Source organism: Parambassis ranga, chromosome 22 (genome assembly GCF_900634625.1).
Source record: "Parambassis ranga chromosome 22, fParRan2.1, whole genome shotgun sequence".
NCBI lineage: Eukaryota > Metazoa > Chordata > Actinopteri > Ambassidae > Parambassis > Parambassis ranga.
The window spans coordinates 4,564,071-4,579,505 of record NC_041042.1 but is presented as its reverse complement, the minus strand read 5'-3'; the positions used below and the strand labels follow the sequence as shown (position 1 = coordinate 4,579,505).

Below are 15,435 nucleotides of genomic sequence, written 5' to 3'. Positions count from 1 at the left end.
TTTGGTCTTTCCCTCTTGTGTAATAATAATAACAACACAGCTTCCATTGAATTTCTGTGGCTCCTCTTTAGTGGAGACCACTGTCTTTAGTCCTCATGTGGTCTCTTCTCATCTCTCTTTGATTCCAAAGATTCTATTCCCCCACTTCTCCACCTCCTTTTGATGAAGACCAAAGCAGAGATGACTAGGGAGGAAACAATGGGAGACTTTGAAGATTCAGCCAGGGCTCCTCTCTCTACGCACACTCGGAGTATTTCTAGCTGCTTATCCTAAGTCAGATTATACTGAAACCTTTGCTAATGGTTAAACTGAGGAAAGGACTTAAGTCGATCTGATCTAAGATCTGTAGCTGGGACTGCCTCACTGAGCGACACCGAGTGAGTGAGTGAGTGAGGAGGAGCCGCACCAAACATTCCAGCACATGTCCCGCCCCCCTGTGCGACTCTCAGCCAATCGCAGCCCCTCTCCCACATCAGTCTGAGCCTCCATTGCTCGAGAGCGGAGTGAGTTTAACCAATCGGCTGTTGCCTCTGCTGCTCACGTCACTAACTAGCCAGTTCCCTCCAGCAGCAGAGAGCTTCATTTTCTGATCTGCTTTTGTGCTAAAATGGAGGCTGGCCTCTCGCCCTGAGTGGATCGCCTTCCTGGTTGAGGTTTAGATGTTGACATGCAATAAATCTGGAGACAGGATGGTTGTGGATGCACCCAATTCCAATGGGCCTTTTCAGCCTGTGGCTCTTATGCACTTCAGAGGTACGTACGGACAAATTATTCTTCCTGTATTGTCCTAGGGAATTAAGAAGCGGCTGAGCTGTGTTGCTGTGCTCCGGTTCCCCTCCACTGCTTGGTTAGTCAGCATTCAGACGTGCGAGATAACACTGTTGTGTCTTCGTTTTGGTGGAGCACCTTGTTTATGTTCGAAGTGAAAGCACGGTGCTGTTGTTTTTAATGCTCGTGTGCGCGGGAGCAACATAAAAATCAGGTTTTACAAGCTAGCTGCTCACTGCCCATCCCCCCGCCAAGCTAGTGATGTCAAAGGAAGTGAGGTCATAGCCTAGGGAAGGGTCTTCACCTTAGTTCTTAATATGACTTTAATTGAATTTCTTTATTTTGTGTGCAGTTTTTTTTTTAAAATCGAGCCAACGAGGAAATGCTGTACATGAACCCAAAATCATCCGCGTGTCGTCTTCTCCATCCGTCTTAGCGGCTCAGCGTTTTGTCACACTCCGGTTCATCTGGACACAAATTGGTCATAGTGTGTAGGCTGTAGACAGGCACTGCTCTGCAGCAGCCCGCTTCTCCAGCTCTCCACCCTTTTTCTCTGGTTACACTCATGTGTGTGACATGTTTAGGCACCCTTAAAGACGCTTTTCTTTTCTAATGCAAGAAGTTTAAGAGGACGTCTCATGTCAACAATCACAGCACTGCAGTCAGTGTGACTGAGCAACCTGTGAAAGTGAAGAGCAATACAATTACAACAATGGCCTCCTCCTAATGTGTGCACTATGTAGTCAGTCATGTTTGGCAGGGCCCAGCCTATTACGACTGTACCGGGGTGCAGCACAGCTTTGGATGAAGCCTTGGGCTATTATTGATTACACTCTATTGAGCCACAGAGGAGACTGCCTTGAATGACAACTCAGTGTTGGGGAACAATCAGACTGTCTTTGCCTCCTTTTCTTCCCCCCTCTGTCTCTTGTCTGCCTCATCATGCTAACCATGCTAGACCAGTTGTCTTGCATCCTGACCTTTATACAGTTGGCAGTTCACATTCAGCATTAGAGTTTGTCCATTTTTTGCATCTTCATTCACAAAGAAAATGATTGCAGTTGCCTAATCTTCTCCTCTGTGTGTTTTAAAAAGGCATTGCATGGCGCTCTCTTTTGCGTACATCTTCTGTATGCATTCCTCATCATGCATCAAAATAATTTCAATCAATGAATGTGGCCATACTGGTTGCTCATACGCCTTCTGTGACACACAGTCTCTCTCTCTCTCCATAGCTATAAATAGCAGTTGCTCAATGTTTACATTGATCATAATGCACTGTCGATAAAGCAGATTGCCAAACCAGTTCCAACTCCAAACCAGCAGCTGTTCGTTTGACCCATTTACAGAGACTGTGGTTCCAATGTGACTCTCATTATTCAGTATCTTTGTTTTGAACATTAAGATACATCTTTTACAAGATATAATACTTGTTTGTGTGCACGCACATGCTTGTTTCCTAACCTAAGGCTTCTGTTAATTTTATTAATTGAAGTCACATTGTGGTTAACATCAATTTTATTATCACAACACTGGGCCTTTATCTGTTACACAACAACCTGCTGGGTATTTTAGGAGTGTACAGAAACTTTATAACACACAGACAGACAGACAGACAGACTTATGTAATAAGAGCAACGCAAGTCTGGCCCGGTCAGGGGTGCAAGGCATGGCAGCAAATTCCAGGCCAGCTTCATGTCCTACTGCAACCAGGACAAATTGCCAGATACATTACAACACAAAGGGCATGCTAAAGAGGGGAAAGGTTCACTTAAAGATGTTGGTGCTAAAAAGATAATCAAGCTTAATTTAATCCTTTATCTTGAACAGATAGTCCTGATTAGTCTCATTCTTAAACGTGTAACGTCCAGTTGGGAAGGCGGCTCTCTCTCAGACTTTTAATGGGATATGTTGGATGAACCCCTGTCTCACTCCTGTCACCACTGACCATCAAACTCTTTATGGAAATGGCTGATAATGGCAGCTCACACACTTACCCTCTCCCCTGGAATTCCCAATGTTTCACTGTCATCAGGATAAATCAGCCAACTTGAAACTGACACTGCAGAAGTGTGTGAGTGTGTGTGTATGTGTATGTTTGAGCCAAGTCTCCATTATGTCTGACTAGGAGATCTCTCCTCTTACCTTGAATCTGCTTATTCGCGACAAAGCCATGTCTGTACACCTGCCCTTCTCTGTTCTGTAGACAATCACTGAAAACAGGCCATGTAGAAACTGTTTGTCGGTTCTTCCCAAATATCTATATTAGACTTCTTTTTACTGCATTCTCCTCCTTGTTGCACACCTGCAAGAGACAGAATTTGTGTAAACATGACACAAAGAGAAAGAATTAAAGCAATGTTTCACTTTCTTCAATGAGGCTGTACATGTTATCATTGTCAGTGTATTTCCTGCTGTGACTGTGGTCATCTTGCCCACATTTGGGAGGGAGCCAAGAGGAGCACTGAGACAGAAACCAACAAAATTCTGTGGAAGTGGTAAAGGGAAATGTAAATTTTAGTAGAGCCTACCTACAATAATCTGTCAGTTTAAGTGTATAATGAGGATATTATTACCACTTAACATGCAGTCCTTTCCAAATGCAGTTTAAACTGCAAAACCAGTCCAAAAAGAGCTAATGTTACTCAATGCATGTTTCTGATTTGGAAGCTGTTACATGTATTTTTGCTGTCTGTGTCACCAACCTGGCACTGTTGTGTTAGTCATGGAAAAAAACTGTATTCTGAGATAAAATGATATCTGCATTAATTTATCTCTAAATGAGATGAATTTATATACATTTGTGCATTTGTTTGGCAAGCTTGCAGTGCCCTTATCAGCTGGTTATTATTTATACCTTTTCCTCATTTGAGGCCTGTGCCGAATTCATAAATCATAATCATTGTCTTGCAGCCTAATTTGTTTATCTCAGTAATTGTAAGCATTCTGCCCACAGCTTACAGTGCAGCCATAGAAGAAGAATGAGATTCTATTTTTCTTCTGGTGTATGCTATGTTTATGTCTGATACACCAACATCCTCAGTATCAAGCCACTGCTGCGACCACAACCTTACAGAGAAGGTGTTGGTTTTTATGTTTGGCAGGAAGGACAGCTTTCAAGCAGTAGAGCAGTGTTTTTCAGGTTTTACAGCAGCGAGGAGTGAGACGCTGTGTGTATTACTTTGTATAGCAGGGTTTCTCGAGTAACAGGTTGATTTAATTGAATCTTTGCTCAGATAAGAGACTTCTGATTGTACAATTGCAGCAAAAATGTGTGTTTTATCATGTGGAACTACACCATACCAGCACCTATTTAAATAGATACATGTCTACCATGCTAACCACATAAAGACTGTGTCACTGATGTGATGTAAATGAGAGCATCTTGATGTGACAAGCCACTTATCTGTGTCGCATGCAGCTGCACCTGAGTTTAGTGAGGGGCTATTTTTTTTTAATCACAGCTTTAGCCAATGTCAAATCAAAGTTAAATCCAATTTAATATTTTTAATACTTGTCTGGCATTTCATTTTTTTTTGGCCATAACAGAAGACCCTGTTAGCAATAAAATGCTAAAGGTAGTCTCTACTACAAAATGCCATTACCATTGGGCATGTTAAGACTGTTCAATTATACCCTGCAAAGCTAACATTAAGTACCAAACAGAATGAGAGAAAGAAAACCATCAAAGTTGTGTCACCATAACTACATAATTATGGTGTCACTGTTTGTTATTACTGTGCCACATGAGCAGGTAGGAATTCAGAGTATCAAAAGATTGTTGTTTTCTCTTTGTGTTGTCATGTGTGAAGTGTTCATTCTGGCACAGAGTATTTGTTTACAAGCATGTGCTCTTAAGTGTTCTGGTGGAAATGAAGCAAAACTGTCCTCCAACCACCATGGATGAACATAATGACTAGATAGGTGTCCTCTAAATATTTTTTTTTCTCCATGTGTATGTGTGTGTGAGAAATGGCTTGACTGTGACCGTTCACCTAGTTTTCAAATCTTTCTCTATCCTGTCTTCTCTCCTCCATTCTGCTCTGTTGTTCTGCTCCCTTTGTGCTGTAACATCTCAGCCTTTGTCTCTGTGCCTTCATGACTCATTTGCCAGTCTTGATCACTCTCTTGCTGCCTCATATTTCTTGCCGTTTTGCACATTGCTGGTATGACTGTCAGCCCTGACGGTTAAACCGCCCCCTCCTATCTCTTGTGACCCCCTTGTTCTTTGAACATGGCTCCATTCTCACCACTGTGCAGCTCCGTTATGCCTTCATCCCTGGTCTCTTTTTTTTTTTTTCCTTCACCCACCTAACTTTTTTTTCCCCCCTCTGTGTCTCCTCAGATGTGGCCCCCGCGGAGCAGGAGAAGCTCTTCATCCAGAAGCTAAGACAGTGCTGTGTGCTTTTCGACTTCCTGTCCGACCCACTGAGTGACCTGAAATGGAAGGAAGTGAAGCGGGCAGCTCTGAGCGAAATGGTGGAGTACATCACCCACAACAGGAATGTCATCACAGAGCCCATCTACCCAGAGGTGGTGCACATGGTGAGTAGAGCTGGAGGAGGTTAAGTTTGTGGGTAGCGATGAACATGACTTGCAACACGAGTGAAGTGTGGTTGTGGAATAGTACTGGTTTGGAGATCAATAGGAACATAAGCAGTAGGTTTGAGGTTTCAGTGCAGAATTATTAGGTTCCAAGAATTCTTTTCAAAAGAAAGGCTTGTTCCAGCTCCTCGGATAACGAATTGATGTCACCTTTTCCTTTACAATTTTACATGTATATGTGCAAGAGTGTTAGCCCTTGCAATGTTTGCACTTATTTTGTCTACATTTCAATCTTCAGACAATGCTAACTAATAATTGAAGAACAGCATTGTAGATGGAGTTAGCAAAAACAGATTAACTCTTTTATTGAAGTTACTGCCCCACAGTTTACATGTGATTCCAGCCAGGAAATAACAAGGTGTTTTTCTTCTGCCTGAGTTTTCCTGCTTCTCACAGTGGACTTTTTCTGAAAGCTAACACACTTGTTTGTGCAGATGACTCTTCCCTTTCTCAACATCCACATTGATATTTTTAGGATTCTTTTTTGATAAATATGATTGAAAACAAATGTATTCAAATGTGTACTAAGCAGAGTAATTGCTGTTTCACCACAGTGTTTAGTTACTGTACACTTCAGCAGAGGTGAACATGAGCGAGTCCACACAGAAGTGCATGGGTTTCTGCATTGGGGGTTACCCTGCTGTTCACTGACAAGTGGTCACTGACAAAGCAAGCAGTGTGCTTGCAGTGTCAAACCAGTTTGAATTTATTGCTTTATTTAATTTCATTTAATAATAAGCTGCCAGTTGTGCCAGTCTTATCGCTGACATCTGTCTCCCCCCCCCCCCCCCAAGTCTGCTGTTTTTGTTTTTTGAATGGAACAAAGTTAAAGCCAGTAGAAAACTCGACATTGATTCAACCTCCACTCATTACATGAATGCTTTGATTATCTAAGAGGGTCTTTTTCTGTAGTAGCCTTTCTCCTGTCACACGTGAGCAACACATTCTACACTCTCAGAGGCTGCAGCACTCTGTCTGGTATTAATGGAAGAGTTGCTTATTTTATTTTGTTTCATAGCATCTGAAATTCAACATCAGTTGTAAAACAACATCACTGTGATGATAGATGTGTTATCGTAGTACGATCCTCTGCCCTCAGACTGAACTAGTATCATTTTATCGTTATGACATTTCTAGTTTCCATTGTGAAGTTAATGTGCAGGCTTCTTCACAGCCTGTTAAGGGGTTGAAGTGCAGCACAGCCCCAGACAGTCTACCTTGTAGCTTGTCTTTTCAAACAAGGCTCCCAGTGTTTTAGTAGGCCACCTGCACTGTCCCATGATCTGCCTGGCAGGGAACAGCAGCCCACAGGGGAGTCAGTTGACACTGCGAGAGACCAGAAACACAAGACACTTGGATTATTATGGGCCAAACCCTTGGAGGCCAGTTGCAAGGACAAAGTTAACATTAACCTAAAAAAGAAAAAAAAATATTTTCAGGTTAGGCTTTTCTGAAAATCTCTTGTAAACCAGTCTTGGGAGTGCCAGTGGCAGTATATATTTTTATCTGAGCTTTAAATAGATGCTTTAATATCCTAAAGTCATAGTTCATACTGTGACCAAACCAAACGTACTGCTTAAAATTGTGCACTGTCCAGAGGAATTAAACATTCTCTGTATCAATGTCTTCTTCCAGTTTGCTGTGAATATGTTCCGAACATTGCCTCCATCGTCCAACCCCACTGGAGCAGAGTTTGATCCTGAAGAGGATGAGCCAACACTTGAAGCTGCATGGCCCCACCTCCAGGTTGACATATTTATTATTCAGACAGCGGCGATACAATGACCAGTTACTGTTCACTCGGAACACTCTCAGATTATGGTATACTCATGCACACCTTTTAGAATTTCCTCCCATCATTCTCACTTTTGTATTTTTCTCCCTCTGTTGTAGCTCGTCTATGAATTTTTCCTTAGGTTTTTAGAATCGCCTGACTTTCAGCCCAACATAGCGAAGAAATACATCGACCAGAAATTTGTTTTGCAGGTAAGAAACGCTTATTAAACAATCTCTTCCCTATCACAAACAAGGAAAAATAATGACACGACTCTTTTTGTTGTAGCTTCTAGAACTATTTGACAGTGAGGATCCCAGAGAGAGAGACTTCCTGAAAACTACCCTCCACAGGATCTATGGAAAGTTCCTGGGGCTGAGAGCGTACATCAGGAAACAGATCAATAACATTTTCTATAGGTCAGTGCTGCTGTCCAGCTGCTCATGTTTAAACTTGTACGTGAAGATAAATCTCACCATGCGAGTCATTTCGTTAATACGGTCTCTGAACAAGCCTGTGTTTGTTCTTACAGGTTTATCTATGAGACAGAGCACCATAATGGTATAGCTGAACTACTGGAAATACTTGGAAGGTATGCAACTGTAATAAGCTTGTGTGTTTTTTTTCCCAACTTTTACGTCACACTAAGTTTTTACACATTCTTCACACCAGCATTTTTTTCAGATGTTCTTTTTGTGTCCTTCACAGCATAATCAATGGATTTGCCTTACCACTAAAAGAAGAGCACAAGATTTTCCTGTTAAAGGTTTTATTGCCTCTGCACAAAGTCAAATCACTCAGTGTCTACCATCCACAGGTAAACAAAAGAAGAAGCATTTTCTTGATCTGTGTGTCAACAATATATAGCATCATTTACAGCTTCAGATGTATTTAAATATTCTTGTCTAAACATGCTTCGAGTGCATTGCAGCAGCAAACACTGCATTCTGCATGTTTTGTCTAAAACCAGCGTTACATGTTCCAGCCAGTCTGTCCCTTTAGGCATATCGTGTCCCCTGCTGTGTTACCTTCTCTTTTGCTCATGCATAAATTTAAATGCTTTAACAGTTTAATGACTGTATTTGTTTGTGTTTTGCAGCTGGCCTACTGCGTGGTGCAGTTTTTGGAAAAGGACAGCACTCTAACTGAGCCGGTATGTCAAATAAAAACATGTCAAAAGAATTTTCATTTCTTTGCATGCATCGTTTTGATGCTTGTTTGGTTTTGGCAGGTCCAAAAACCACTTATTTTTGCCTGTTTGGTCATTGGCCATCTGATCCTGTATTTTTTTTTTTTTCCATCCAAACAGGTGGTAATGGCTCTACTAAAGTACTGGCCAAAGACTCACAGTCCCAAGGAGGTGATGTTCCTCAACGAGCTGGAGGAGATTTTGGATGTCATTGAGCCCTCTGAGTTTGTTAAGGTGCAGGAGCCTCTCTTCAGACAGCTGGCCAAGTGTGTTTCCAGCCCACACTTCCAGGTGATCACAATTTTACATTAATACCTCAAATAAATGCCTGCAAATGCTTTACAAGGCTTTTATTTTGAAACAGTTCAAGGAAGAGCTTTGTACAATTATACATAGAGGAAAAATGCAATGTGGCTTTGTTAAGTACATGCCTGACTGTGTACTGTATGTGTTGTCTCTAGGTGGCAGAGAGGGCTCTGTACTACTGGAACAACGAGTACATCATGAGTCTGATCAGCGACAACGCAGCAAAGATTCTGCCTATTATGTTCCCTGCTCTGTACCGCAACTCGAAGACCCACTGGAACAAGTAAGCTGCTCAGGTTTAGCATGTAAAAAAAAAAAAAAACAGGCTGTGTGCACTTTACATTGTTCATAGCACTGGTCTGACACAATGCCTGACAGAATAGTTCACATAGTGATCAGAAGCATGTGCAGATGTTTGAGCTTGGTCACAGAATGTACTGCAGACCAGTTGGACGTCTCACCGAATGTTTGCTCAATAGAGCTTAGCATCAGGTTACAGTGTTATTGGTTATACCTGAACAGTTATGACCATGACAGTCTTAGCTGCTTTATGCCAAACATGAAATGTGTAAAAGTGGCAGTCAACATTTCTTAGTATGATACACATTATTATTTTTAGTTTGATGCTTCAGAGCAGAACTTGCCTTTGCATAAATGTTGCCTGGGATTTGTGAAGATTTAATCTGTTTGCCTTTGGTTGTGTGTTTCCACAGGACTATCCATGGCCTCATCTATAATGCTCTGAAGCTTTTCATGGAGATGAATCAGAAGCTGTTTGACGATTGCACACAGCAGTTCAGGGCTGAGAAAAACAAGTATGAACCAATTTTTCAGTTTTCTTTGATCATTTCTGAGTGACTTGTAATTGCAATCAGCCGTGACGCTTCAGCTAAATTGTTGTGGTGAATTTCACACTGATCAGCGGAGGGGAACCGCTTAGTGACAGGCGGTTTGCTGCTTTGTTAAACAGAGAGAAGGCCAAGTCAAAAGAGCGTGAAGAGGCTTGGATAAAAATCGAGAACCTCGCAAAATCAAATCCACAGGTGAGCAGCATCTTCTTCTTAAAGTGCCAGAGGGTGGATGTGTCCCAAGGCTGTATGACATATAGTCCAGTCCATATGTATCAGGACCGTTTGGTTATTGGATTCTCTGTATTCACAAAAGAAAAACATTTATAGAACCATAACGGTTCCACATATACTTATGGACTGGACTTTTTTTTTTTTTTTTTTTTTTAAAGTGTTTTATGTTTTTTGTAAACTAGTCCCATTACACACCCCTTTCCATCTTATCCTAGTGGAGAATATTCAGTCTGTTTACACATTAACTAGACACTGCAGGTAAAGATGGAAAGTGCTATAACAATGTGCTTAGTTGTGGTGACTGGTTAAATCAATCATGTCTAAATTTCTATTTAAACAAGTAATTTTAACTGTAGTGTGTATAAATAAATTGTAATTCTTCCTTTAAATTGATCATTAGTGATCCACTGTATGGTGTTATTTGGGTATATTTTACTGTGATAGCTCTCTTGTGTCTTCATGCTTAACTTGAGTGAATTTAAGCATAAAGACTTGAAAGAGGGGGATCCTGAGGCACAAGCCAATCCAGGGAGACCTGGTTTATAATGTTAAAGTTCTATCCAATACGTTTAAACCAACATTCTAATTCGAAATCTGCAATCAAAATGTCTTCTATCATTTGATCCATGCACCTCAACTAAGGCATATTAAACTCCAGTAGTTTCAGTTTCCTCGTTTCAATTGATTAGCCTTTTTGATTAATTCTCCTTTGCATGCAACTGAAAGTCTTTCTCCATCCTTTTGTGTTTTCGTTTTTGTTTCCCTTTTTCTTTTCAACATAGTTCTCTATGTATGTTAATTCCTCTGACCTCAATAGTCCTGTAGCAATGGAGACGGATGTCCCTTTGATAGAAGATGTTCAGAGGTTAAAAAAGACAGTTGAGGAGGGCGCGACTCAGGTAAACCTGACTTTCTCTCTGTCTACATTCATCTGTCCTCTTCATTTTATTGACTGATGTTGCAAAGTCTTCTAAATAAGACTGCCTTGAACAAGTGATCATATTAATTCAATACACATATTTTTTAAATATCATTTTTTTTGTGTTTTTTTTTTTCTTTTACGCAACCTACTAGATTAAAAAGGACAGAACCAAAATGTTGCCATAGACTAAACAGTGGAAACAAGTGGTCTCTCTTTGTGTGTCTGTTTTCTGCGCATGTTGTGTCAGTAATATGGAGCCCAAAAGTCTTCTGTAATATGGAAGTGCATCTGTAAACACATAGATGTCTGTTATTATGGCATATGACACTCAAAAAATGAATGCATTTGCTGTTTATTAGTAACTTGCATTTGACCATAATTGATTGATCTCACTCTGCCGTATTTATATGATATTGAAAACTTTGGGGCTCCTATAGATTTAAATAGGATGTCTGTTTTTATCGTAATTATATTTAACAATTTGTCTACTCTCACCTGCCTTGGTATGCTGTGGTTGAATAATGTATTCTAATTGTAAATGTTTTAACTGGATCACCCCTATAATTTCTGCCTGGGAAAGTTGTAGGAGACTAACCTGACTGACAGCAGCATAGCGAAAACCTCATTGTAGACTGTTTAATGTGACTATGGCGTCTTACAACATACCACACATAAGGCATTGGTATCAACAGTGCATAATTTGTAATTTGGCCTAAGACCTTTTGTCAGTTTAAGTGACATTTAGACAAAGGTCACTGTTGTGTTAATGTTCCTCACAACTTTATTCAAGCATTCCATTATCATGCATTTTGGATAGCCCTTAAGTATGTCAGATCACACCTTGCATCAGAGTTAAGTAGTGATCTTTATAAGTTCACCACCCACAATACTGTCATGCAGGGAGAGCAGAAGCAGGAAACGTCAGAGCCTTATGTAATATTAATGCTGATGGTAATGTTTTGTCTCTGTACATGTTGGCCATAAGCCTGCAGAGGTCACCAGATCCCCAAAGTTCTTTTCTAGATTGTGATCTTTTGCACAGCAGTGGGTGAGCGCTGTCAACCTCATGCAAGCTCATGCACTTCTTAGGTTGATGTTAGAGTAACTGGGGTGCTCATTCTGATGCAGATTATTCAGATGTGGCTCGATTCTCAGCTCTGGCCTCCTTAGGTGATTGGAATTCTTCGTATGGTCTTGTGCTCCTCCTTTGACCCAGTCAGACCAGGGACAGTTTGACATGTTGACAGAAAACAAAAAGGCAGTGTGCTGATACTTAAACCTGAGTTTCCTTCTCCTCCTTCTTCAGTTGCAGCATGAGCAGCGGAAAGAGCGGCCTATGGTGCGACGCAAGTCTGAGTTGCCTCAGGATATCTACACCACAAAAGCCTTGGAGTCCCACCGCAGAGCTGAAGACATGTTGACAACCTCTGATGGACTCTAGGTCCCACCATCTGCCAGCTCTTGGTCCGACTGCCCCTCCTACCCTCAACAGCCATGGACATCTTCTTGGCCCAGGTGTCAGGATACACTGGGCTTTCCATCCCTCTTTTCACAATAAGTTAATGCTTAGTTCTCCTTCATTCCTGCTGCCCAGTGGCAGAAACCCTGTCTCCACCTCCCTCAGATTTCTGCTTTCTCAGGTTTTTTTTCTTGATTTGAAGAGGAGTGGGAGTGTGTTTGTATCTTTACACCTGTGCTTTTCAAATATTTTCCTCACCACCTTCCTCTCTCCTTCCATCCCTCCATTGGCTCACTGTAAATGTGGAACCTGGCAGTACAGACAGCACAACACAGGTCCTTCATTCCTTCTTACAAGCATGTTCACAGTGGATTGATTGGACATGGTAACATAGGAACTGCCTGACTCACTGTCTAAGGATCGTCTCTTGGTCTCTTCTTGGTTTTCTTTTCCTTCAAAGGGAACAAAAACAGACCCAATTGTCCGGACGAAAGACATGACTTTCCTGTCATCTGATGTATGTTTTCTTTATGTTATTTTTTTGACATCTTGTCAGTGCCAAGACTATTGTGTTTATGTCTTCACATTTTTATCTGTGACTTTAACAGGGACACCTGCCTTTGTTTCTGGTCACTGGTGTTTGAAAGTTATTTTGTTTTTTTTTGTTTAGCACACTTAAGACCAAACTGAGGCCTGTTCTTAGCCTTGCAATGTCCAGGAAAGATGGCGAGGAAAGGGGAAGTTGTCCTGTGGACATCTTGACACTTTCCATTTTATTGTTTTGTGCCATATGCCGCTCTTTTATATGCTTGCTTCCTTCCGTTCATTGGCAATATTTAAAAACCAGACCGTAGCGATGCATAGACGGTTCAAACAATGGTACTTACTGTTTGACTTTAGTTGCTAATGATGATCCTGAATTAAAGAAAGCTGCTTTTGTGTTTGATGACTGCTGTTGTAGCTATTGGTTTCACTACAAACAGCTGCCTACTGAATAGAGAGATGAAGAGCCCACTATTGGATATTAAGAGTGAATAGTGTAAAAGAAATCAGATTGTTGAATGGAAAAGGAGGTACAGATGTGAACTTAGGTCTCAAAACTCCTGTCAGGTTTTAGCAGCATGAAGAAGCCTCTGTGTGCTGTTATGATCAATCATAACAGCTATAACCTCAGTAGCCATTCAGACTGACTCCAAGTGATTACTTTATGAGCTACCAAACACTTTCTCTAAACATACAGGTGTAGCATGTTTGTGTTGCTACCATTTCTGATACCTGGTTTTGTGGGTTTTATTGGTTCTATTCTTCTTGGATGAGGACGCGGTCTGAGGTTGGAAACTGTTTTCCAGTCAGTACCATTGTTTAAACTGAGGAGGTCTGCGAGATTTCTTCATATTTGACGTGTTTGACGTATTTCTTTGTATTGTCTCTGGAGGTTAGTAGTGTGGATGTCAGGTTTTGGATTTTTTGTTTCTCTCTTGTTTGGGCCATTCAGAATACCCAGTGCTGAAAGAGGCTGGGATCCTGAGAATAAACTGACATTGTGACTTGGCTTGTTAACTGTATTAATACTGTATTTGCTTGAATGCAAAAAGATGTAAATTAAAACTTACCATGTTAAACATGTACCTTTTACCCTGGAGGAATGCCATTCACCAAACTGACCAGTTTCTGTTGTGGAGGTCATTGCGTTTATGAAACAGTCCTGCTTGCTAGGAGAAATGTTTTATGGAGGTCCTTTTATTGCTGAACAACAAGTCATCCGTGATAATAAGAGATGATTTAAAAATGATTTGGTGACTTGTTCTCTTTCTGCAGGATCTTTGCAGATCTTTTAATTTTAACATATTATTTCCAAAACATAACTTAAAGTGTCCTTTTGTATGTGACCTGTACTATATGATTCATTTAATATTGTATATATGATTTACCTTGTTTCATGTAGTGTTATATATATCTAGATTAATTTTGTACAAATTGTCCCTCTGTACAGAATAAAACATCAATAGTAAGTGAAAGCAGTCAATCCGGCACATACCGTCTTATTTCTCCTGTTTCGGCTGGACTTTCAGCGAATTTAGAAAAATGTTATTTTTATTATTAAATCTGCAAAGTTTCCTCCCTCCTTTAAGTAACTGACAAATGTTCATGCCCATTGTGTGCTCCTATCACTGTCTTTAGTGGTGTAAAACTATATAGAATGAATAAAGAGATTATTTGAATATATATTTTCAACCATGCATCCATTTTGGCTTTACTTTACTGAGAGGGCACACATCAAGAAAGGATAAGGAGTCCATGTTGCAACTTGATTTTGAACATGTTTTGTGAATATAATTTGGAATTTTTACATTTTTTTTTCAGAAGGAGCCACCAGTCACTTTGGTAAATGGAGAACTTTCCATTATATTTGATATATGATTGGTGTTTGTTTTCAGAAGCTACTGACCATTACTACTGATTAAAAGTAACTTTTTGTTAACTTTATACTTTACACCTTTACAGAGGAAAGTATTGTATTATTCTTGTATAACATTACCCTTTAGGTTTAGTTAATTTTTTATAGCCTCTCTGTGAAGTGATAACCTTGGATCTCTAAATTTATGGAATCTTTCTCTTTTGTGATAAACCAAAAAAATAGTAATTTCTAAAATAAATTGTTCAATTAGCTATAAAATGCATGGAAACAGGGATATTTTGTTACTTTACTGAAGTAAAGGGGCAATATTCATTGATCATTGGCAGTGAGCTGCTTTGGCCACAAGGGGGAGGTAGATGACTGAAAACTCCTGAAATGCACAGAAACACATCTGCAGTAACAGTTACTGCAGACCGGAGTGAAGCATTATCGCAGATGTGCAGGTTGTCTCAGGTAGCTCTTGTGGAATTTGGTAAATAAAAACACAAAAATCATCCACATCTGAACCGACACTGAAGTTCACACAGATCTGTAATCAGTCTGTGATATGGGTCCTACTGGCTTTGTGCAGCACCATGGTTTGATCATTTCTCCAGTGGAAGTCTAACACTGTCATTTCACATTTGCTAAATTAAACTAAATTGCATTTTTTTTTTACAACCTATTCCAGGTAATCCCTTCCTCTATTTTTGGACACATGCTCAATAATTGTATGAAAAAATGTAATTATAATATGTATGCAGTATGCATTTCAGTATACTTCCCTCATTGGTCTGTATCAGGCAGATTACATTTGTAGCACAGATGTGACTCTACAAAACTCTCTCACTGGGATCAGACCAAAAACAGCTTCCGGCTTTTTTTTTTTTTTTTTTATTACTACACGTGCTTTATGGATTACTTCCTGTTTC

The 15,435-nt window shown here is 40.3% G+C and overlaps 1 protein-coding gene across 3 annotated transcripts; it reads left to right on the top strand.

The window, feature by feature from the left end:
- Positions 1 to 560: 560 nt before the first annotated feature.
- On the top strand, positions 561 to 14,340 carry ppp2r5ca (protein phosphatase 2, regulatory subunit B', gamma a). 3 transcript variants are annotated; one of them, XM_028395058.1, is made up of 14 exons: positions 561 to 753; positions 5,114 to 5,313; positions 7,009 to 7,119; positions 7,267 to 7,359; positions 7,436 to 7,566; positions 7,680 to 7,739; positions 7,856 to 7,964; positions 8,247 to 8,300; positions 8,457 to 8,627; positions 8,798 to 8,925; positions 9,356 to 9,457; positions 9,613 to 9,685; positions 10,507 to 10,623; positions 11,953 to 14,340. In XM_028395058.1, exons 1-14 carry the CDS (start codon positions 660 to 662, stop codon positions 12,085 to 12,087), a joined length of 1,578 nt encoding a protein of 525 aa, XP_028250859.1. In that variant the 5' UTR covers positions 561 to 659; the 3' UTR covers positions 12,088 to 14,340. The 3 variants fall into 3 exon arrangements, with proteins under 3 accessions (XP_028250859.1, XP_028250861.1, XP_028250860.1); XM_028395060.1 differs by having other exon boundaries at positions 10,542 to 10,623; positions 11,953 to 12,086; XM_028395059.1 differs by lacking the exon at positions 10,507 to 10,623.
- Positions 14,341 to 15,435: the final 1,095 nt, after the last annotated feature.